At 50.7% G+C, this 21,801-nt stretch overlaps 1 protein-coding gene and 1 long non-coding RNA gene across 2 annotated transcripts; one reads left to right on the top strand and one right to left on the bottom strand.

Annotated features, from left to right (window-relative positions):
* Positions 1-3,388: 3,388 nt before the first annotated feature.
* LOC149997026 (uncharacterized) lies at positions 3,389-8,158 on the bottom strand. The gene is made up of 3 exons (XR_016514007.1): positions 8,079-8,158; positions 4,327-5,064; positions 3,389-3,960 (listed from the first exon to the last, which is right to left on the bottom strand). It is a non-coding gene; the product is annotated as an uncharacterized LOC149997026 (long non-coding RNA).
* Positions 8,159-9,059: 901 nt separating this feature from the next.
* LOC149997025 (SEC14-like protein 4) lies at positions 9,060-19,375 on the top strand. Its single transcript, XM_090257679.1, has 12 exons — positions 9,060-9,189; positions 11,834-11,909; positions 13,486-13,529; positions 13,806-13,865; positions 13,993-14,181; positions 15,633-15,728; positions 16,015-16,075; positions 17,061-17,144; positions 17,465-17,571; positions 17,641-17,780; positions 17,871-18,040; positions 19,206-19,375. Exons 1-12 carry the CDS (start codon positions 9,136-9,138, stop codon positions 19,343-19,345), a joined length of 1,221 nt encoding a protein of 406 aa, XP_090113805.1. The 5' UTR covers positions 9,060-9,135; the 3' UTR covers positions 19,346-19,375.
* Positions 19,376-21,801: the final 2,426 nt, after the last annotated feature.

The following is a 21,801-nucleotide window of genomic DNA, read 5'->3' as shown; positions in this document are numbered from 1 at the left end:
TACCGGGTCTGGAGGGGCAGACTTGGGGGCAGGAATTTGTTCACATGGGGACATATGCTGAGGCTTCACCCTAAGCCAAGAGCCTCTTGCCTTCCATCAGGGGGCGGCGGGGTGGGGAGCACCAGGAGCACACGAGACTGGCAGGACAGTATGCCACAGGACAGCCCTGTGCTCACCCCCTTGCCTTCTGTTAAGCCTCCCTGAACCTCCATAAAGCCCCCCTCTTGCTCCCACAGGCAACTGAAAGCTGAAGCTGCCAAAATTCATTGGCCCTGACCAGCTACCCATGGAGTGTAGGGATACTGTGACTGATCCCGATGGTAACCCCAAGTGCCTGACCACGGCACAGGGTGCCCAGAAGTCAGGGACAGAAGGACGATGGCCGTGGGCTAGTGCTCACTCATCCACCCTCACACACTGATTAATTACTGGGGCAAGGTACCAGGAGCTACTACCTGCACAACCAGGTGAGGGTGCAGTAGGAGCACATGGTGACTGTGGGCCAAAGCTTTCCCCTGCAACTGGAGAATGAGATCCTATTCCTGAGCTGCACGCTCAGGTAGGGACGGTGGCCACTCACACGTGGGCACAACTGGAAGGAGCCTGGAACCCAGGCCAATGGTCATCAGTGGGGCCCTGTCCCCTGCAGGTGGTAGCTCAATCAGCTGGGGCAGACATGGCTTTGGGGTTTTGCTGAGGACCACGAAAGGGGGAACAGCAGTGGGTAGGGGAGATGGCGAAGGTGCTGTCCAGCCAACCCTACAACACCCACCTGGTGCCTAAGGACGGGAGCCTCACCTGCCTCAACATGGGTGTCTGTAAGTATTGGCAGGAAATAGCTCCAGCTGGAGCTGAGGGGCAGGAGGGGGTGCCTTGACATGTGTCCAGGTCCCACTAGGTAGGGCCCCTGGATCAGACAGGCACAGAGTGAAGCTGGCTGTGGGCTCTCAGGCATGGCAATGGCTCCCGGGTCTGGGATTTGCCACCATGGAGGGCAGAGGCCTAGGTAGGGTGTCCTGTCTAAATGTCTGCCCCTCAATGCAGATGTCTTAAAGTTTGACAACACCTATAGCCTGGTTCATTCCAAACACAATAGCCACACTTTGAAGGTGCTGCTTCAGGACCAAAACTCCACGGAGAAGATGGAGACATTCTAGGTGAGTCTTGTGGCTCCCACACCCTCCTCCTTGGTCTCTGTGCCCACAGTGAGTTCACAGCCTTCCTTGGTCAAACCCCTCGACAACCCCAGGGACAGGATCCTCCAACAGCCGGTCTCGGCCCGTCTCTCACCATGGGTCTGCATATTAGGAACTGCTGGGGCAGTGTCCCAGTGGTGGCCAGATGGCCACAGCAAAGCAACACAAACACTATCCCCATTACTACTTCTGGTGACCTCAAGCTTAGCAAAAACCCTAGGTTTGTTTTTATGAACCAAAACCAAGGCATGAGTTGTTCTAAAATATATTGTATGAACAGAAAATTGGAGGCATTTCCAACACCTACAGGAAACAATTGCCACTGAAAAGATAGTTTATTAATCACAGTGCGTAAGGAGGGGGGATGCCGCACCATGGAGGCCACATGGAGAAACACCAGGGTCAGTCATGAGGTGGAGGGAGAGGGAGGAATTGTGGCAGAAGCCCTTGTTATGGTTTCCACAGGAAGGAATGGGTGAGAGAGGGGAAGCAGGCCTAGGATTGGGCAGTTGGAATAATTTCAGGAGGCTTTGGGGCATAGGGGCTGTCCCTGATAGTCTGGCACCTGGCCATGCGGTGAATAGGGCAGGGGAGTAGGGACCCCAAGTGTCAGCTCCGTCTAGAAGGTGGCTGCAGTGTGGGCTCTCTGTTAGTTGGTTTGTATCTGAAAAGCAAAACTGATGGGGAGAGCTGTTCACCATCTCTAGGCATTGGCTCTTCCTGGGAGGAACAGTTTCTCCAGAATCAGCAAGGCCCCAGGCATCCAAGCATGAGAATATAGAAAATAAAAGACATGGTGAATACAGTTACCCAGCAAGCAGCTGTGCAACTAATGCTCTGAACTGAAATTCAGCCTCACAGCTTCCCCTATCTAGAAAGAACTTTTAACCCCCAATTCTGTCTTACACACACACTTTCTTTCCCAGCGTTAGGGTATCTGAGAATTTGTTCACTGTCTGGGTCTCCATCCAAGCTTCCGATTAAGATTTCAGACCCAGCCCCTCACTCAGCCCCACAGGCCTGATAGCTCCACTAGGATGACCCTGTCCTGGGTCAGGCCTCTGGGTCTGGCTGTGTGGTCAGCTGAGGTTCTGCCTCATTATCCAGTACTGACATGCATTTCCCTAGCTTGCTCTCAAAGTGGTAGCCCAAGTTGACAGCCACTTTGCTGGGAATCCTGTCCAAACACGGAAATGTGGACATTCAGCAGATCTTGCTCTCACTGACCCTACGTACACTCCCAGGATTCCCTGCCTTCATTTTTAAGGGCTCACTACCCACCCCTACTCAACAATCTATTCCAGAATTTTGATAACAAGTTAACTCAACTGATTCCAAAACCCATCGTCTGGTTCCTCTCATCCTCCATGATTCTTCCCTGTTCTCCTGCACAGAAAATGCCAAGGAGCTGTGGGCGGGGGCCAGCTAAAGAAATACCCCATAGTCTGCAGCCCAGTGGATGAGGGGAGAGCCCTGGGGATCCAAGGCAAGAACAGAGGGGTCTTCCTGGGTCTGGTCCCTTAGCCTATGACTTGTCCCATCCTACTCAACACCTCATCCTCTCTACCGTCTGTCTTTGCCACAGTCTCCCTGGGAACAGGCTGGAGGCCAAAGCCATTGGCCAGCTAGTGGTGCCGTCCACAGCTGGTCTCACCTGCCTCCTCTTACATTGCCGTCCCACTCAAAGCACCCACTCCAGGCTCTGCCCCAAACAGAGGTGAGGCTCTGACCTGTCCCCGCTCACTGTTTACTCTTCCCCAGTCCTCTCCCACATCTGCCATGAGTTTATGCCATAGCCTCCTAACCAGTTTCCCTGCTGTGAACAATCTGCTCTCTCCCTCATTCTTCACACTGGGCTCAGGGTTATCCTCTGGGCACAGGTAGAATCATATCCGTCTCTTTCTCTGAAACCTTCAACATCTCCCTACCTTGATTAGCTCGTGGCCCAAAGTCCCCAGGACTGCCTAAAGTTCCTGCGTGACCTGATCTCAATCTTTTTGAGCCCTTTGCCCTTGTAGTGTCTCTCTTCCCATGGTGTGAGTTTCTTTGAGTGCTCACCTCTATCGGGAACATCTTCCCCCTATTCCCACCTTAGAGGCCCAACTCAAATACCATCATCTCCTCTGAGAGACATTCCAGGTCTCTCCTCCTCAGTGCAGTGCTCTGACTGAGACCTCAGTGAGCTCCCTTCAGGGAGCTAGAACAGGTGGAGGTTAAGGATCCAAACCTTGAATGGAGACAGATAAGGGTTTAAATCCTGGCTCTGGCTCTTACCAGCCTCAGAAAGATCAGTTTCCACACAGGGGTACAATGGTGAGCACAGCAAATGCGGCCCATGCCTTCATGGGCTGACCGTTAAGGGGGCGAGTCAAATGATCAAACCACACAACGTCAAGTGAGAATCATACGTGCAAAAGAGGAGTAGGGTTCTGTTTGACCATTTAACTGGGGGATCAGAGACGGCAATAACTAGGTGGTGCAGGAGGAGGATGTGAGGGAACAGTGTCCCAAGTCAGAGGGAAAGCAAAGGCCCTGTGGCAGATTGGAAGCAGCAAAGAGGGAGAGAGAGCTCCCCACACTGCCCACCTGATGTTCTGTGGCTTGGGAAGGCCAGAGACCTCCTGGATTTTGTAGGGGAAGAAATCCAGGTGTGACCCCTGATCCCTAACCCATCTTTTCCTCTGTGTCAGGCCTTTGGGGGTAGTAAGTCAGGCTCCCCTTGTGCATCCATCTCTCTCCCAGGCCCTTGTGGTCACCTCTCTTTCTAGGGAGCAAAGAGTATGGGGGATGTGGCAATAGCAGGCCCTGCCTTCCCCTGGAGTCACCCTGAGTTGGTAGGGGAGCCAAGGAAACCTTCCCACAGCTGCCCTAGAGCCTACTCTCCACCTCGCAAGCAGGCCAGGCATAAGGCCACCCCAGCCCTGGGCATCTGTGTCAGGCAGACATTCCCTCCCGATTGTTCCACCAAGGGTAACCCAAGCCCAGTCCTACATATTTGGAGGAGCATCCAGCGGCATTTGTCCAGCCTAGATGTCCACAAGGTGGGACTGATTTAGCCATGATGTGGGGTAGAGCAGGCAGGGACACCAGCAAAGCCTGATCGCACCCCAAAAAGGGTGATGTCACTTACCCAACAGAGCTTCCTTCAGTTGGCAGATTACAGGCTTGAATTAGGACAGCAGGCAGGGCACCTGTGGCCGCTGGAAGATGCCAGGAGTTTTCAGAGCGTCTGGAAGGTGGGAGGGAGAAGTTGGAGGGAGTGGGCAGGAGGTGTCACATTAGTGTTACATACCAGACAACACCATCATTGTAGTCCAGCTTCTCAGCCCACGAGCCAGGAGGCGCAAAACCATGAGTCATCTTCTGGAAGGCGGGAGGAGATGGGCGCACCATGGAAGAGGAGAACCGTCTGTCCCCCAAACCACGGGTACCTCGATGGTTAGAGCAGAAGTCCTCCACGCTCAGCAACAGCTGACCTTTGAGAAGGTGGCGGCTTCCTACAGGTTCAGGGGAGGACATCTGCCCTTTGTTGGAAAGACAGGGACCTGAGGGTGACCTAGAACCCTGGAGCTGAGCAGACGGAAGGATATGGCGTGGTGAGCACCTGGCCCTGCACCAGCCTGCCAGGTCCCCGTCCTGGCTTTGCTGCTGGCTGGCTGTGAGACCTCAGGAGGCTCATTAACTTCAGTTTCTCGATCCATAAACAAGGATAATAATAGCGCTTACCTCAGAATGTGCCTGGAGGTTTAATGAGCTAACACTGCACTGTCCAATAAGCCCCAGACGGAGTGGCTTTAACAAGAAAATGTATCCTCTGAGGCTAGAAGTTCAAGATCAAGGCGTCGACAGACTTGGCTCCCTCCAAGGGCTGAGAAGAAGAATACATTCCATGTCTCTCCCCCCCAGCTTCGGATAGTTTGCTGGCAATCGTGAGCTTCCTTGGCTTGTAGGAGCATCACCCCAATCTCTGCCTTCATCCTCACATGGAGTTCTCCCTGTGTGCATGTCTGTGTCCCAATGTCCCCTTTTTATAAGAACACTAGTCATATTGGATTAGGGGCCCCTCTTACTCCACTATGATGTCATTTTAACTAAGGTCACATTCTTAGGTACTGGGGATTAAGACATCAACATATGAATTTTTTTTGGAGGGACACAATTCAACCCATAACACCACATGTGGCTATTTGAGCGTTTGAAATGTGGCTAGTGGGACTTGAAATGTGCTATTATGTTAAATGCACACTGGAGTTCAAAGACTTGGTACCAAAAAAAGAAAAAAAAAAGCAAGATATCTCATTATTAATGAGATCATTAATTTACCTCATTTGTTAGTCATATTGATTACATGCTGAAATAATAATATTTTGGATACATTATGTTAAATAAAGTATATTATTAAAATAAAAAATTTAATGTAGACACCAGAGAATTTAAAGTTCCCTGTATGAAAATAAACAAACAAAATTGAAACAGACTCATAGATACGAAGAACAGACTGATGGTTGACAGATGGTTCACACTCAGTGTGAAAGGGGAAGGGATTGAGAAGTACAAATTGGCAGCTGCAAAATAGTCAGGGGGATGTAAATCAAGTACAGGATAGGGAATATAGTCAAGAATATTGCCGTAACTATGTATGGGGCCAGGTGGGTATTGGAAATATTGGGGGTAGGGGAACATTTTGTAAAGTATATGATTGTCTAACCACCAAGCTGAATACCTGAAACTGATACAAAATAATATTGAATGTAAACAATAATTGAAAAATAAAATTTTAAAAAATAATGCGGTTACCTGCGTGGCTCCCATAACCTGAGCTAATATTTGCAAAACCCTTAGAACAGGGCCTGCCACATAAGAGACACCTGTAAGTGGTGGTTAAATAAAGGCTTCTCTTTGGAGGTAACCTGTTACCTGTGGAATTTAAAAAATATGACTTCCTACTCCTCACAGACTAGGGAAAATTGGGAACAAGTTTCTTTTCTTGTCTGGCTCTTCTTTAATGAGCAGATTTTGTTTTACTTTCCGAAAGCATATGGCATATACAATGTAGTGCTATCGCTTCCAAGTTATTCGTGGCATTTTCCCCATGTCGTTATAAACTCTTCATCAACTACATTAAGCACCGTGGTTTCCTGAAAAATTGTTTCCAATTTTCCTATTAATGATGCACAAACAACTTTAAGATGAAAATAGTTTCCGTTAGGATTATTATTTGGCAAAGTGGTAAACTACTGAAAGATCCTAATGCATATTGTCAATTAGTTTTCTAGAAAAGCTGAACGATTTTCCAGTCCTGCCAGCAATGTATAAGTGTTTCTATTTCACCAACTTCTAACTTTAGAAAGGATTTGTGTGTGTGTGTGTGTGTGTGGTGTGCACACGCACGCGTGTTTCCTCTTTTTTTTTAATGGGTGATTTGGTTGAGAAAAAAAAGCATCTCTATTTGTATGCACATTTCTTTGGTGACTGAAGATTAAGCATTTATTCACTCGTTTCCATTTCCTCTTCTGATAATTGGTGTTTTAAGGCTTTTGTCCATTTCTTAGCACATTACTATTTTTCTTATCAGTTTGCATGCCTTCTTTATAAAGATCAATTTTTGTACATTTTATTTTCCCCAAATTCACATCAGCAACTAGTGACTACCTAATGACTTAATTATGCTTCTTGTTTAACAGATTTTTGTATTTTTATATAATCAAATCAATCGATTGTCCCTTTATGATTTCTGTCATTGCTTTTAAGTGAAGACCATGACCTTCCAGAGACGTGGTGAGCGTCACTTTATCTTTTTTTTGCTTTTTGTGATAGCTATCTTCTTCCTTCCTTCCTTCCTTCTTTTCTTTCTTTCCTTACTTCCTTCTTTTTTTCTTCCTTCTTTGACTTAAAATCCCTCTAAGACAATGCTGTCCAAATGAAATATAATGCAAGCTAAAAATGTGAGCCGCACACATAATTTTAAACTTTCTGGTAGCCACATTTTAAAAAACTAAAAAAGAATAGACAGAGCACAAAATTTTTTTAGCATAGTGAAGGTATTCTGTATGATACCACAGTGGTGAATACTTGTCATTGTCCATTTGTCCAAACTCACGGAATGTACAACATCCAGAGTGGACCTAATGCAAATTATGGACTTTGGGTGATAATGATGTAAGCCCATCAATTCTAACAAATGTACCACTCTGGTAGGGGATGTCCTCAGTGAGGCAGGCTGTGTGTGAGTGCAGACAGGGAGTATATGAGAGTTTATTATGCTTTCTGCTCAATTTTGTTGTGAATCTGAAACTGCCCTAAAAAAATAAAGTTTGTTAACTTATAAAATTCTAAATTACAAAAAGTAAAAGAAACAGGTGAAATTAATTTTAATAATATATCTTATTAACCCAATATATCCAAGATATGATAATTTCAACATGGAATCAATGTAAGAAGTTAATTATGGAAATACTTAAAATTTTTTTGATATTATTCAATAGGTCTTCAGAATTTGGCGTGTATTTTACACTTACAGTACATCTCCATTTCACTAGTGACAAGCCACATTCCCAAAGCTGAGCTGCCACACGTGGCTCGTGGCCACCAGGTTGGTCAATAAAGGGCTCAAACTTGGTTTGACCCCAAGGAAGGGTAGAGGGCAAAGGTTCCAGTAGCCCAATTTCCCACCCTCTTTACCTTCACTTCCCACCTGCTCCGCTCACTGGAAATTTCTGCCCAGCCGACTTGAGTTTTCTCACCTTCCCCAGTGACCTTTACCTGGCTCTCAGATGTCACCCGGGACACCTGTGTCAGCAGCCTACCACCCTTTGGCCTCCCAACCTCTCCATCACCCCAAGCAGGGCTTCCATCTGTCCACTGACACCTCCCACTTCCCACCTTTAGGCTGTGGATCCTACCCAGGAGCTCACATTCCCATGTCTCCACCCGTGCAGCTTGCTGCTCTGGTCACAGCCTCAGCAGCCATGAGTCTGAAACAATATTCCTACCAGCCAATCCTTACTGGGTGTGCGTGCCAGGCAAACCCGTGGTGGATCATCTTATCTAATCCTCCAGACCATCTTGAAGTCGAGAACCATTTTGCACCAGAGGGCTCCCCTATCAGCTAGTGAACACTGGCAGGATGCAGCTTGTGTTCAAAGTCAGGGGAAGAGGGTTGGGGGCCCCTTGGGAAGAAAGGTCTGGGGACCACCTAGAGCAGTGGTTCTCAACCTTCCTAATGCCGCGACCCTTTACTACAGTTCCTCATGTTGTGCTGACCCCCAACCGTAAAATTATTTTCGTTGCTACTTCATAACTGTAATTTTGCTACTGTTATGAATGATAATGTAAATATCTGATAGGCAGGATGTATTTTCATTGTTACAAATTGAACATAATTAAAGCATAGTGATTAATCACAAAAACAATATGTAATTATATATGTGTTTTCCGATGGTCTTAGGCGACCCCTGTGAAAGGGTTGTTTGACCCCCCAAAGGGGTCGTGACCCACAGGTTGAGAACCTCTGACCTAGATGTTGAATCAACTTTACAGAAAGTTCCTCCATTTTGCTGGAGGGGGATCTTTGTGCTTCTCGAAACTTGCCCAAGCGTCCTTTACGCCTTCCTCCTTGACTGCCATATGGGGCCCCTGGGACGAGGAGGCCTGGGGATGGGGGTGCCTGCTGCCCCCGACTGAAGTCTGCTCTGGGACCCCTCTGATGGCGGGTCACCTCCTTGCCCCGCGTAGGGTAAGTTTTTTTTTTCACTGCCGGTGGCAAAAATCCCAGAAGGGAGGAGAAACCAGTACCAGGACTAGGCGGGGCGAGACCAGGCGTGGCGAGACCCGTCGGGGCGCGGCTCTCCCGTCGGGGCGGGACTAATATCTGACCCTCTGGGCAAAACCAGGCGCCCAGGAGCACCGTGAGCGGCAGAACTTGGCGTCCACAAGCACCATGAGCGGCCGAGTCGGGGACCTGAGCCCCCAGCAGCAGGAGGCGCTGGCCAGGGTGAGGGTCTTCGAGGGCCGAGGGCCGGGAGGCTGGGGGAGCAGGGGGCGGGGCGAGCAGCCTGACGCTGCGCACCCGGGCTGGCGCCCCTATTGTACGGAGGGGAAAAGGGATCCTGGAGAGCGCCTCTGCCGACAGTCCCGCGCCCACTTGCTCAGGCAGCTGTGTACAGGACACGGGACAGGAGCCCTTCTCTGGGCGACACTGGGGCCCAGTCCAGCTTTCCACTGCTGCCCACTCTTGGCCACAGAGCCCTGGCTCTTGATCCCTGGTTAGGGGGCAATAGGATGGGTAGGGGGGCGCTGCCATCCCACACCTGGGCAGCCTTGGGCGGACTCTCGGATCTCCCGCCCAGATTGCAATATTTGTTTGGTTTCTCTTTGTGGGCTTTCTGACTCCCCAGGGCCTAAGCTGTCTTCCTATTGTCACTGCTTTCATTAAAGGGGAATGGAGAAGTTTTGGGCGATTTCAAGACAGTCCGTAGGCTGGGAGGGTCAGGGCCATGGGGAAGGAGGAGCATATCCAAGCCTTAGGTGCTACAGCATTAATGTGGTTTGCAGATGGCCAGGAGCTGGAAACTTTGACTCCAGGTTGGGGGAAGGGGGTTGGTCACAGCCCCAGCTTGTACTTCGGGCCTGTGAAAGGGCAGCTTCAGACATGTGGAGGATGTGAGGGTCCTCCAGAGAGGAATGAGGACCCCTGGTCCCTTAAGGAGGGGGACCCTGAGTGAATTCCTAATGAAGGAGAGAGGGGTCCCAGGTGAATGATGGGGCCCCTGGGTGAATTCACAGGTAAAGGAGGGGGTTCCAGAAGCGGAGAGTCCCAGGTGAATGAAGCATCCTCAAGTGAAAAAAAAAAAAGGGTCTCCTGGTGAACCCTGTCCCTCCCCCACTGGCCATGGCCTCAGGGAAGCCCCAGACACTAGGCTTCTAGGAGGGACTGGACACCTGGCTGTGGGGGTGAATTACGATGAAGATGTCAAAGAGTTTTAAACAATGTTAAGAGTTGATTCTTATTTTTACCATTATTTAAAAGAAATAGATTCTATTTTTAAAATTAGGGGGAAAGAGCAGTGTAGAAAGAAGGGGGAGAACCCACCCATGGTCCCAGAGTTCTAGGCAACCATGCAAGGAGCATTTCCTTCTAGCTTTTTCCTCAACCTAGTTTTCACCACGTGGTCCCTCTGCCAGATGCTACTTTCTCCACATGGCAGCATCCTAAGTTTTTTCTCCAAGTTGCTCCAGTGTCTTCCCAGCACTGGCTTAGGGGTTTTCTCTTTTACTTGACATGAGTTTCAAGGGTACAGTGGCCTTGAGATTGGAAGATGCGGATGCTTCCTGGCCTTATAGCTCCCTTACTCTGTCCCTGGGGAAAACCACCTTCCTCTCTTTTGCCGCCCAGCCTGTTTCCTCATCTGCAAAGCAGGGATGTGACCATTGCTCCCCCTGCATCAGGGCACATCCTGAGGTTCAAAGGAGGGAATCTGGTAATCTGGAGGGGCTGAGGGGTGTGGAGTTATTGTTTCTCAGGTAGTATTGCCCACGCCCCTTCCCCAAAGAAACTTCCTTGGAAGCCCAGAGGCTACAGCTGTTCAATGTGCGGGAAGCTCCATTTCAGGTGCCTGTCCCAACTGGTGATTATTATAGCAGATGCCGTTGTGCATGTTATTAACAATGGAGATGTTTAAGATGATTATTCATTTTTAATTATGGGAGCGATACAGGAATACATTCTTATTTTGGACATCATCCATAAAGCTAAAGATGGTTTGGTGGATGGTCATCAAGACAGCTTCCTATGGCTCGGCTGGCATCTGTTTCTAATCCCAAATCTGCAGTCACAGGTTCCCCTGTACACCCAGCCCTGCAGGCCTTGTCTTCAGTTCCCTTCATCCCCATGGAACTGGGGTTTTCTCTCTACCTCACACTTGAGCCTCAGTTCCAAAGCCAAACTCCCAGTGGCTTCCCCAAGCTCTACCACCCTCCTTTTCCCCAGCCTTGATGGTGCCCGGATGCGGCCACCCTGGCTTCTTTTTCACTTCCTCTCTGCTGACCTTTGTCCAGGGTCGTTTCCAGAGTCCCCTGTCCAGGGCTGTGGGCAGTCTGTGTTTGCTGTGTGCCCACATTTATGTGACACCTGCTGTAAGCCGGGCCAGATGCTGTGCTTTACCTGGACAAACTCCTTTGATTGGTACAAGTTTATCCTTACCCCACTTCACAGATGAGGAAACTGAGGCTCAGAGCGGTTAAGTAACTTGCTTCAAAATCTGAACCCTCAAGATGCAGTATCAGGGGCAACGTTCCTAAAAATGTTCTGGTTGGCCTGCACCAAATTCACCAGGGATGTCTGCAAAAATAGCGATGTCGGATCCCCACCTCAGACTTACAGAATGAGGGTTTGGGTGCGGAGATCCCCCAAAGTTTGAGAAAGACACAACTCTTTCTGCCATAGTGGGCTGGAGGTGGGGGTGTGCCCCAACCCCAGGTGGCAAAATGGTCCAGGTAGCTGCTGCTAACTGTACAGTCCCTGACTTCAGGGTCCCTGGGCAGGGCTGACTGCTGACTGAGGGTGGGAAGGTCCAGGGCTGGGGTGGGGGGCCCTGGGGGTCCTGGGAGCCCCTCTAACAATCATATTACCCCCTCAGTTCCGGGACAACCTCCAGGACCTGCTGTCCACCATGCCCAAGGCTGATGACCACTTCCTCCTGCGTTGGCTGCGAGGTGAGGCTGGCGGGATCGGAAGGTCTCAGGAAAGGGTGTGGGAGACTTTGGGGGACAGTGCCACAGAGTGGTAAAGAACGAGGGCTCTGGAATCAGCCCGCTTTGGGCTAGAGTCTGAGCTCCCCTTCAAACTGGCATGGCACCTCCCCATTGGCTGTAGTGAGTGTTAAATGAGAGGATGTAGTGCTTGCACCAGGTGGGCAGGGTTGAGGTGAGGTTAGGGTTAACACCTGGGAAGTTCTCAGGATGACAAGCCTGGCCAGGCGTTGAGTCAGATATTGCTGAGCACAGTCTTCAGGACCTGCCTTTGGGGTCTATCTCCAGTTCCTCGAAGACAAGACTATGCCGTCCCCTTAGAGAACCTGGCACCAAGCAGGTGCCCAGCAAACACTTCAGGAAGTGGATGTAATTAAGGATGGAGGAGTGTCTTCTAGGAATTGCTGAAACAGTGTAAAATGATTATAATAACAAAAACCTCCCCAGAGCTTAGGGAAAAAATTATTTTGACTCAGCACACCCATGGTATGGATTTTGAACTTGATAATCAAGACAGAGCTGGTGGCCCTGGCTGGGTTACTAAGTTGGTTGAAACGTCGACCCAAGCACCAAAAAGATTTTGGGTTGATTCCTGGTCAGGGCACGTACCTAGGCTATGGGTTTAATCCCCGGTCGGTTTGTTTGTGGAAGGCAACCGATCGATGTTTCTCTCTCACATCAGGGTTTCTCCGTCTCTCTCCCTTTCTCTCTCTCTGAACGCAATTAAAAAAAAAAGAAAAGAAAAAATCCTCAGGTGAGGATTTAAAAAAAAAAAAAAAGACAGCTGGTGGCCTCGGTGGTTTTTTCCTGAAGGTGAGCATGATCAGGGCAGAGGGGGCCTGGTGGCATCTCACACCTCTTCCATTTGAAAATCTCTGACCCTGGGTCTTATCAAAGACCCATCACAGGACAAATTCCTCAGAGAACCAGTAGTCTCAGAGAGCAGCAGTCATTGCATTTCTAAAATAATGCCAGCATTATGTTTTCAATTAAAGTTCATTTATTTCTTCAAAATAAGTGATCACAATATTATCTATCATTTATTGAGCACTAACTGCGAATCAGGCAAAGCACTTTGTCTCATGTCATCCTTTGAATAACTCTGAAAAAGATATATTTCCATTTAACAGATTACAAAACTAAGGCTAAGAGAAGTTAAGTGACTTGCTCAAGGTTGCACAGCAAATAAAAGGACAAAACTAGATTTCAAGCTCAAGAAAGCCTGACTCCAAAGCCCCTGCTCTGCACTACCCATAACACCAAGGGGATCTCTGCTCCCAGGGGAACATATCAAATACCACAGGCTAGATCAGCCTTTAAAATGAAGAGTTTTAAAAGGCCTGGGAACTGAAATCAAGAGCCCTTCAAAATCTTCTGTAGAATTAAAGATCCTTGCATTTTAACAAACTTTTCAGACCTATACTATATCCTTGGGTGTCAGGAAAATCAGGGGACACCCACAATTTCCTCATGAGTTTTCAGAGAATAGCCTATTCTAGATTCAGCCTCAAGCTTCCTCTTACCTCAACTCTTGTTGCAGCTCAGAACTTTGACCTGCAGAAATCTGAGGACATGATCCGGAAGGTGAGGCCCATTCTCATGAGCTTCTTGCCTCCTGCCTGCTGTACCCCAGGGATTAGTGACAAAGGGTGGGGACCCTTGCCCTGTCCCATTGTCATGTTTCTTCTCCTCGGATCCTTTTTCTGCATCAGACCCAGGTCCCCCACAGTCCTCCTTCTGGTGTCTCCCATCCCCAGTTCAATGTCATTAGAGCCTGGGGATGTTTTGGCAGGATCTGGTGGCCGTGGGCAGAGGGACCTTTGTGGCAGGCAGTCTTCAGGTCCTGCTGTGTCTCCACAGCACATGGAGTTCCGGAAGCAACAGGACCTGGACAACATTCTCACATGGCAGCCCTCAGAGGTGAGCCTCACAGAGCACCCCCAGGCCACCGGATCACCCCCACCTCACTCCCCACCAGCACATCCAGCCACCCAATGAAGCAAGGACATGGCTTGGTGGCCTGGTTTGAGTCAGGACTTCCCCCCAGGTGATCCAGCTGTACGACTCGGGCGGTCTGTGTGGCTACGACTATGATGGCTGCCCCGTGTGGTTCGACATCATCGGGAACCTTGACCCCAAGGGTCTCCTCCTATCAGCCTCCAAGCAGGACCTGATCCGGAAACGTATCAAGTCCTGCGAGCTGCTTCAGCAGGAGTGTGAGCTGCAGAGTCAGAAGGTGAGTGACCAGGGCTGGGGGTTGGGGAATGTAGGGGGGAGGAGGGGTCATGTTAGGCCCAGTCTGTCTAAAAGGTGGCACCAGGACCAGGAAGGGGAGGAACCCTGCCCCTGCTTCCCCCTAGCCCTCAGCACTCCAGGCTCCAATGAAACGTGGCTTCTCCTGCCTTACCCACCTACAAGCATCTAACATGGACGTGGCCCTCTCCGCTAGCACGAGCCAAGGGTCACCAAAGCCCTTTCCCCTCTCCTTTGACCTTAAGTGAGATGTTGACATTGGGTGCAGTGAATGCTCTCCTTCTGTTCCCCAAGAGCCCTGGGACCAGTGGGTGGTCAACTTTGCTTATAGAAAAGATGTCTTGTGATTGTAAATTGCGTAACTGTAATCACTGAATGGAGGAGCCATTACTTGGGATGTCCCAGAGAGCAGTGGCCCTGGAGACTGGACACACACTCTTGTGGGTCCCCTAGAAGCTACCATGGAGTTGCTTCAAAAGTATGGAGTCCTTGGGACACGGGGCTTCTGAGCCAAGAAGGACCCATACCCACCTTTACAGGTCTTCTTCCTGCCCCCAACTCTGTGTTTCCTGGCCTGTAACCTTCAGAGTGAATCTAATGCCTTGTTGGCTTTTTGAGTTTAAGTCTCTGATGAGCATAAGAGGAAGCCCCTCAGAGAGAGCTATGTCACTGTGGGGTGATTTGGCAAACGGCTGATCCAAATGACGTGGGCAGGGCCTGTGTCTCCAGCATGTGGCAGTGCTGGACACAAAAGGCCTCCACAGAGATAATGTGGCAAACATGAGAGAATTGCAAAGCACTGTATTTAGTGCCTGGTTCGAATAGGCGTGTGCTTCTCAAACAAGATGGCTGATGTCAAAGGGTCAAAACAGTGTCTTCCATGGGATGAATGTCTCAATTGGAGCCAATAATTATGGTGACGACGATACTACTAACAATATCTGTTCATATTTACCAGGGACCAGCTATGTGCCAGGCACTAGACTCATTGAGTACTCACAGCAAGTCTATCAGAGCCTGGGATTATCCCCATTTTGCAGAGGAAAAATAAAGTAAGGTTCAGAGGGGTTAAAAACCCACCCAAGGCCCCACAGCTTGCGAACAGTATAGCTCTGGCTTAGACACAGCTGTGGGACTGCAAACAGTGGCCAACCTAGTATACTATTGTATCCAGAGCTGCCCAATAAATAAGGAATGATGATTTTAATTCCACAGCTAACTCATTTCAGGCAATAGTGTTGAACAAATTGTGTGATAAGGGCCACTGTGCCAGGGCTTAAATGCAGACCCTAGATAGGTGTCTCTATTTGGAGAACACTGTGGGCACCAGGGGTGGGGGTGGCAGGAAGGTAGGAGCTGTGGCCAGGTCTCTCTGGCCAGTATCTCCCAGCTGGAGCCGTTGTCTGACATGTATACCTGTTCCATCCCATGCAGCTGGGCAGAAAGATCGAGACAGTGCTGATGGTGTTTGACATGGAGGGGCTGGGCCTGAAACACCTGTGGAAGCCGGCTGTGGAGGTCTACCAGCAGGTAAGGTAAGCAGCTGGCTCAGGGCCAATAGGGAGCCACTGCCCACACAAGCTTCAGTTCGTGGAGGAGGGGAACGCGCCCCCTCAGGGGCCCCCCACGGAGCAGCCAGTGAAGCTGGTCCCTGGTACTGCCTGCAAGGAGAAAGAGGACAAAGTACATGCTCATGGGCAGATGGGTGGGCCAGGGAGTTGGGGGATGGAGGCTCTTGTCTCAGGAGCCTCAGGGGCCGGGAAATCCAGGAGGGGAGGTTGGAGCATGGCCTCAACCACTCTTCTTGACTCTACAGTATTTTGTCGTCCTGGAAGCAAATTATCCTGAGACACTGAAGCATTTAATTGTCGTTCGAGGTGAGGATTAATTGGGCAGTGAGGGGGGAGTGGGGATGGGGGATGGGCAGTGGATAAGCCACCGAATTCAGGGTTTCTCAAACCATCCTCTGTGAAGAATGAGTTTTTGTGTTGGTTCGTTTGTCTTTTGGTGTGTGTATTGTCATTGTTATTGTTTTTTAGCTCATTTTTTCACAGACTGATACTTTTAGAAAATATAAGCGCCTATACAGCAATGTCAAATAAGTTATGAGTTTCTAAATGTTTGCTGTTGTTTTCTTTACTTTTCTGGGTTTGGAATGGTAACATATGGTCCATGGACCACACAGCTTGGTGCACTATCTGTGGGCTGGAATGGTCACTCTCTGTGACAGCAATACAGTGAGGGGGTCACCGCATGTGCTCTGGGCCAGATGACCTGGCTTCCTATCTAGCGAGCTCTGTGACTTTGAGCAACTCTATTGAACCTCACTGAGCCTCAGTTTTCCCATTCTGTAAAATAGGAATTCAGTGGCACCTTCCTCTTAAGATAGCTGTGAGGTTAAATGAAACAGTCTGTGGAGAAAGCGTAGTACAGAGTCTGGTGCACAGAAATATCCCAGTAAGTGTGAGTGATTTAAGTGGGACATGAGTTCTAAGGCAGATGCTCCACCCACCTGCACCAAGAGGATTCCAAGGCAACCTGGGAAAACCTTGAGAGTGAAAAGGAAGAGGCACCATTGGAGAATCAGCACTACTGAAGAACTCCAGCTGAACAGGGCAGGCAACCATTTACTGAGAGCCACGCACTGTGTATGCCAAGCGTTATGCATACATTGTTAAATTCGATTTCCATTTTATAGTTAATAGCACCAAGACTCAGAGAGGGTGAGTAACTAGCTGAGGGTCACAGAGCAGGAAGAGTCAGAATCTTGATCTATCGAATTCCTATCTAGCCCATGCCCTTGCGTGACTTTATCCACATCCTCTCTGGTCCAGCTTCCCAAGGCAGTTTTGTGTGTTTCAGCCCCTAAGCTGTTCCCTGTGGCCTTCAACTTGGTCAAGTCGTTCATAAGTGAGGAGACTCGAAAGAAGATAATGATTCTGGGAGGTGAGTGACGTGGCCTCCTGGCTGTGCCCATCTGCCTAGGAAGCAGAGGCCAGAGCTAAAGGCCCCATTTCTCCCTGGCTCTTCCTCTTTACCCAGGCATTGATCTTGGCCTGACTCCCAGTGGCCTTTGCACACTCAGACAAGGCCTTGAGCCCTAGACCCCAACCTGGGTGGCCATGTGAAGCTATTGGGTGATCTCATGAGTAGCCACCAGGAGAGCAAGCCAAGGACACATCAGGTCCCCTCCCAGGGCTTGGCCCCCTCTGCCTTCTGTCAAGCCTCCCTGAGCCCCCATGGGGCCCCTGCTCTTGCTTTCACAGGCAATTGGAAGCAGGAGCTGCCAAAGTTCATCAGCCCCGACCAGCTGCCCATGGAATTTGGGGGGACCATGACTGACCCTGATGGCAATCCCAAGTGTCTGACCAAGGTACAGGGTGCCCAGAGGATGGGGAAGGAGGGGTAATTTGTGGTTTCACTCACCCACCCTCACCCACAGATCAAATATGGAGGGGAGGTGCCCAAGAAATACTACCTGCACAACCAGGTGAAGATGCAGTACGATCACACGGTGACTGTGGGCCGCGGCTCCTCCCTGCAGGTGGAGAATGAGATCCTGTTCCCAGGCTGTGTGCTCAGGTAGGGATGGTGTCCATTCACCCCTGAGTACAGCTAGGAGGAACCTGGAGCCCAAGCAGGTGGTCGTCACTGGGGCCCTTTCCCCTGCAGGTGGCAGTTTGCATCAGATGGGGCAGACATCGGTTTCGGAGTTTTCCTGAAGACCAAGAAGGGAGAGAAGCAGCGAGCAGGGGATATGACAGAGGTGCTGCCCAGCCAGCGCTACAACGCCCACCTGGTGCCCGAGGACGGGAGCCTCACCTGCCTCAAGGCTGGCGTCTGTAAGAGTTGCAGGGTTCACTAGAGTGGTTTTTTCCCTTCTAGCGAAGAGATGAGCTGATGTGTATTTCCAGTCTGGCTTCTCTCTTTGCCTTCTATTTGCGGCTCTCGGGGAGGGTGTGGGAGTCTGTGCAAGCTCCCAGACCCCAGAGGTGCCAGGGGAATTGGCTCAGGGTATTGGATCTGATGAGTGGCCGTAGGTGTGGGTACAAGGGCAGAGACTCACTGTAGAGAGGGGATTCATAGCCTGGGGCCATGAGCTCACCTCCTGGGAAGCCTCCATACTGGGCTGGGCAGGCTAAGAGATAGGTAAGTAAACAGCATGAGATTAGCTTCAGGGGTCCCAAACTGCCCAGGTTCACGGACCACCCCACTCTGGGCATCCTGAAGAGATGATTTTCCTAGGTGTTTATCCTTCCTTCCCAGGCTGCCCAGACCAGTTATAGTTTGGGCAGTTTTATCAGAAACAGTGCTGCCCAGGAACACCATAGACTTCCCACCTCTATCAAGACCCGAGCTAGGAGAAGGGGGACCCAAGCTTCATTTCCTCTGGAAAAGGAGAATGATTTTTGGCTAATGCTTTAGTTAGTACTACCTAGTTCATCTTTGTGGAAAGAGAATTAGGAGAGGGGAAGCAGAAGCTGAATGACTCATCATGTCCCAGCATCCATGGTGGCCTTTGGCACTGAAGGACATGCCATCTAAGAAAGGCATGGAGAGAAACACCTTATGGAGCTCAGCCCTCTCTTCTGGGGAAAGCAGGGCTCCTCTCTGGGTTGGAGCATTGGGATAAGGGAATCTTAGTCCTTCCCCTTCCTTGCTCTGTAATCATCAGCAAGCCATATCAACCTCTCTAAGCCTCAGTTTCCTCATTCATACAATGCAGATGACGGCGCCCTCCATGGGGCTGCTTTGAGGATTCAGGGAGCTCTGAGTACTGATGTAATGCCTGGCACCTACATAGGGCTGATGCATGCTGGTGACTATTACTAATTCTTTATTGAGCACAAGCATCATGTGAAGAGATGACCATGAGCAATGGGCTGGGAGCCGAGCAGTGGCCGACCCTCTGGCACCACCCACAGTCCCAGGCAGCTGGGTCCCAAGGGCACTGGGTTTGCAGATGGGTCAGGCTTGAGCTGCCTGATTACTTCTCTGTCCTTGCAGATGTCCTGCGCTTCGACAACACCTACAGCCTGATACACACCAAGAAGGTCAGCTACACTGTGGAGGTGCTGCTCCCTGACAAGGCCTCCCAGGAGAAGATTCAGGATCTCGAGGAGACAAGACCATCCCCAGCACAATGAAGACTGGCTGCCTCTGTGCCTGTGCTCCCCAGCCCCTTGGTCCCCATTCCCTGTCCCCTGCCCTCCCAGGCAGGGTGGTGCTGGAGGTGACTGCAGAGAGTACTCACCCCACATGGCCATCTCAGCTCCTCAAGGGCCCACCTGGCACAGTGGCCAAGCAGGAAGGGGACACCCAGTGCATAGGCCACCCTGAGGATTCAGATAAGCATCTCATCCCCTGTTCGAAAGGACTGAGAATGACAACCCCGAGGATGAACCAGCACCCACTGAGGAAGGGTCCTGCTCGCAGAAGCGGCTCTGAGTCCCTCTTGACAATATCTACCGGCCCCAGGGCTCAGCCACACCTGGCATCCAGGTTTGGGGGCCTAAGCCCCAGGCCTTGCAGGGATCACAGCCTTAGGCCCTAAGAGCAGGGAGGCCAAATTCTCTGCACAAAGGGGCTCAGCAGGGAGGAACAGGGCCAGCTAGAGGCAGCTGGGTGGAGAGACAGGGCAGGGCTGCGGGTGTCACTTCGGGCAGAGCATCAGGGCCCCTCCAGGGTTTTTCTCCTGCCTTTGGAGGGAAAATCAGAAATGGAGAGCAAGACCCAGCAGGTATAACCACCAGGAGAAAAGGCCATGCTCAGCCTTACACACAGCTGAGGGGGCGAAGACTGCGTTTCCGGGGGACTCCCAGTGACCCCCGCCCCCCTCCCCACCTGTTGTGACCCAGCTTTCATTCAGCTTGGGTTCTTTCTGGCTCAGAGTGGGGGCCAGCACCAAAGCAGAGCTGCGGTAAGCTGGACCATGCTGGAATACGGTCATGTGCTGCCACGCCAGGGCACTCATCTCAGGCTCTGACTTGCTTCTCAGAGAAACCATCCCTCTTTTCCTCCGTTCCTGTGACTCCCAAGGGGACAGCTAAATGTCATCTGCCAACCTCTGACCCTACCATGCAGCCCAGCAGCTGGCCAGTGATGGCTTCTATTTCTCAAAAGCTGGCCCACCTGGTGCCCATAGCACCGTCAGGAACACCACCTGCTCTGCTGGGTGGGCTGCACCCAACAGAGCAAAGCTTGCCATGGAATAAACCGAGGAAGCCATTGAACTGGGAGTGGCTCTGTGGGTTGACTTCAGCTGGCAATGAATGGGGTCTCCAGCTGGAAGCCATCGAACAGGGTATGGGAGTCCAGACTGTGCTACCATCTCCCCTCCCCCTTCTGCCCCCTGCTCTTGCCAGTCCAGTGCCCACCAGTATCTCTGAAGACCTGACCCTGGGGTGACTTGGCCCTTGGCTCTGGATTTCTGCCCATGAGCTACCTGTTTGTCCTTCTGTCCCACAGGGCAAGAGTGCTGTACACCAGGTGATGTCCGCAGGAGTGAGTGGTTCAGCATCTCTATAAAAGGGGTTCTCCCTGTAAAGCATTAGCATCCTGGCTGCCAAGGCCCTCCCCAGAGACTAGAAGCCTCAGCAGATAACACTGTCTGGGTGCTTTGCAACCAAGAAGCCAGGCTCTGTTCCCTTTCCCGCACTTAGAGTCTGTGATTTCATTTTCTCCAGTTCATAGGAGGTTTCTGTGTTTCCCAGGACCTGTTTTTAACAAGAAAATCATGGGGCTTGGGTGGTGGGGGTCTTCAGGTGAGCTATGGGAGGTCGGTCTCTTGGGCCCCCAGGCCCCGCATCTGTGGCAGAGGCATCATCCATGGCTTTGCACACAGGTCTGAACAGAGGCTCTGATACAATAAAGAGCAAACTAAGTAAATGAAAGAAAATGCCAGAAGCCAGGCTGTGAGGCCCTCCTTGTCCAACAATGTTTGAATAGTTAGGCAAGACACATACCTGCTGTGCCAGCATCAAGGAGATGGCCTGGGGCTGGCTGTCAGGCAAAAACCCCAGTGCGTCCGTGTTCCAGGGCTGCTCCGCGTGCCAGACGTGGCCAGCTCTGCCCCCACCCGTGTGGTGCTGTGTGGTCACCCTCTGGGCAGCCTCCCCGGATGCAGCCATATCTGGAGAACCCTGAGGCCCTCAGGCATCCCAGAGCCTTTTCCCACCGCCCTTGGCAGGCTGTGGAGGGCACACTGACAGGTTGGAGGGACCCTTTGCCAGGTTTTGCTGGACCCACCTTTTCATATGACAGAGGTTCCTAATGCCTCACTTCTACCTTCACAACTCCCTGCTTGAAAACAAGGGATTTATGGACTTGAACCCCGACCCTTGCCTTTCTCACCACCCACAGCCAATTTCCCACCATCAGCACAGCCTCATCTGGTTTCCCTGCAGGTAGCAAAGCGTCTTCTGAAATCTGATCACAGATTTACCCAAATACAACTGTAGCAAGGGGTCAGGTGCAGGCTCCAGCAACTCTGAGTCCCAGAGCTGGCAGAGCACACCTGTGCTAAGCACTGAGGGCAGAAGTCACCTGCAGAGGTGAGAACAGAAGCTCCTACCTGGCCAGGTGGGCAGGGGCACCTTGGGAG

This window comes from Furipterus horrens, unplaced genomic scaffold, assembly GCF_987537825.1.
Source record: "Furipterus horrens unplaced genomic scaffold, mFurHor1.1.pri manual_scaffold_11, whole genome shotgun sequence".
In the NCBI taxonomy this organism is placed as follows: Eukaryota; Metazoa; Chordata; class Mammalia; order Chiroptera; family Furipteridae; genus Furipterus; species Furipterus horrens.
Note: the sequence above shows the minus strand (reverse complement) of the source record. Positions and strands in the feature narration are given on the sequence as shown.

Bases quoted from the DNA above. Each gene is read 5' to 3' on its own strand.
- LOC149997025 (XM_090257679.1), top strand. From the start codon at position 9,136: ATGAGCGGCCGAGTCGGGGACCTGAGCCCCCAGCAGCAGGAGGCGCTG. The intron at 9,190-11,833 runs GTGAGGGTCTTC...TTACCCCCTCAG, and splicing joins AGCAGGAGGCGCTGGCCAGG to TTCCGGGACAACCTCCAGGA. The intron at 13,530-13,805 runs GTGAGGCCCATT...GTGTCTCCACAG, and splicing joins CTGAGGACATGATCCGGAAG to CACATGGAGTTCCGGAAGCA.